The sequence below is a fragment of the Gymnoscopelus microlampas genome (assembly GCF_963454915.1).
Source record: "Gymnoscopelus microlampas genome assembly, chromosome: 18".
NCBI lineage: Eukaryota > Metazoa > Chordata > Actinopteri > Myctophiformes > Myctophidae > Gymnoscopelus > Gymnoscopelus microlampas.
Genome location: NC_139955.1, coordinates 10,058,243 through 10,060,291, shown reverse-complemented (window position 1 = coordinate 10,060,291; position 2,049 = coordinate 10,058,243). Strand labels below are relative to the sequence as shown.

At 35.8% G+C, this 2,049-nt stretch overlaps 1 protein-coding gene across 1 annotated transcript; it reads right to left on the bottom strand.

Moving 5' to 3' along the window:
* On the bottom strand, positions 1-1,681 carry LOC311034302 (cytochrome b-c1 complex subunit 8-like). The gene is made up of 3 exons (XM_084042167.1): positions 1,605-1,681; positions 504-670; positions 1-176 (listed from the first exon to the last, which is right to left on the bottom strand). Exons 2-3 carry the CDS (start codon positions 655-657, stop codon positions 82-84), a joined length of 249 nt encoding a protein of 82 aa, XP_083898293.1. The 5' UTR covers positions 658-670; positions 1,605-1,681; the 3' UTR covers positions 1-81.
* Between the last annotated feature and the right edge of the window lie 368 nt (positions 1,682-2,049).

Genomic DNA, 2,049 nt, shown 5'->3' with positions numbered 1-2,049 from the left:
TAAATATTTGATCTTTAATGGTCAAACATACAGAGTTGAAATAAACAGAATTAGGAGACAGGCAGAAGAGTAGCAGGCAGATCACTCGTCATTCTCGAAGTCGGCAGCAACCTTCCTCTTGCCCTGTTGATGGACGTGGTTTCCCCAGGTATATGTCAGGTACATCATCGTCATCGCTGCAAAACAATCAGCACAGAAACACAGCTGATGAAAAGACTATTGGTGAGTTTAATCACTTTAACCAATTTGGGGAAATTATACATTTTACAGGATTTTGAGGGAGAATTTGGTGTTTTTCAAAACATTTGCAAAAAATAGCAAGTCTACAAGGCCACAACGTGAGGCATTGTGAGCTAGTCGGTATGTTATTTTTGCCTGTCATCGTTTTATACCCAAGTATAAAATAGGGCTTAAGTGGTTAATCAGACTAATCCATGTATTTGACTATTTAAAAAAAAATCATACACATGATTCAAAATATATATACAGATATGAATACTTACGGGGAGCGACTTTGAAGAAAGAAGCAGTAATGCGTCTCCATGCATTGGGGATTCCTTTAGAGAAGTAGTTGGGGAAAGCCCTCTGTTCAAATGGGGAGATACTGAAGGAAATGATGTGCCTGACCTTGGCCAAGTTTCCGAAGTGGCGACCCATGATGTCCAGGGAGCTGAAGTGAAATAACAAATTGTGAGTTACAATCTTAGATAAACCAAACATCAAAAGACAGTACCACTCGACTACACTGGAAAAGCAGGGTACTACTTCTTGAAAACATGAAAACATGATTGCAATGCATTTTAAAAAGCTGTGGTAAAAAAATAAATATAATTTAGAACCAAAGATAAATCCCTGCATAACTTTTATTATGTAAGTGAAAAGTAGGCTAAACATATTTCACATGAAAGATTCAAAATATTGTAATGTAATTGCCAAAACGCTTGAGTATGAAAAGATTGTCACTGTCTGGCATAAATCTATCTCCATATTTACTTTTCATGCTTTTTTAAAATAATGGCATATTTAAAACTTAGCCGTAAGACCATGCCATGGAAAAGCAGCGAGAATAGATGATCTACAAGGTTGTTAATTGTCTATTTTAAAAGGTTTTTTTTTTTTTTTTTTTAAGATTCCACTCATTTCAGAAAATATATGAACACTATTTCCTATAATGACATGATGGCCAAAATAGCGATGCCAGGTTGTGTGTTTGTGGGTTTTTATACATATTTATCCAATGAAAATTATTAATGAGAGCTTATGGCTAAATTACAACTTCACTGGAGCCAATGGAACAATGGGTTCTTTTTACATTTCCTGAAAAGTAACCGTTTTGGACATTTACATTTGACAAGCCAAAGGTAAACAAAGGGCAAAGGAGGTTAGCTAAGTTAGCAAACTAAGGCTAACTGGCTAACCGCGTCCTCAAGTATTTAGCTTTTGAGACCGTGGCTTTCATCGTCAACACAGTAGTTTAATATGGAACTGTCATCAAACGAGAGGAACCTGTTGACATAACAATGAAGGAATGTCTTCCATACAGTTGTTAAAGTGTGTAAATAAACATAAATAAACAGAGTTACATTTATGACATTGAATCTCACCGTTCAGCTGCTGCTCGAGAGAAGGCTTTCTAATGGTGCCCAGTAAGGTTGTCTCTGATTGGTTAAAGTCCACCGGATGCTGTCTTTCGTATTTCCGTTTCACTTAAAGGAGGAGTTCACCCAAAAAATGACTTATTTTCTATCAATTGCACACCCTATGAAGCCTTGAATCCATGGATTCTTTTTTGTTTTTGTCGCATTCCTAAACTAATTATTTGAATGTATCCAGTAGGAGACACAAAGTAGATTATTTGTGTCTCCTACCGGAAATACACACGGTCATCAAATTATTGTCTTAGGAATGCCACAAAAACAAAAATAAATCCATGAAATCAAGGCTTCATGGGGTGTGTAATTGATAGAAAATAAGTCATTTTTTGGGTGAACTCCTCCTTTAAGTAAAAGTATAAATAATGCAATGTAGAAATACTCTGTTACAAGTAAA

What these genes read in the sequence shown, in the direction of transcription:
- LOC311034302 (XM_084042167.1), bottom strand. Translation starts at nt 657, where the DNA reads ATGGGTCGCCACTTCGGAAACTTGGCCAAGGTCAGGCACATCATTTCC. An exon ending in TTTCTTCAAAGTCGCTCCCC is followed by an intron (nt 177 to 503) that starts GTAAGTATTCAT and finishes ATTGTTTTGCAG; the next exon opens with CGATGACGATGATGTACCTG.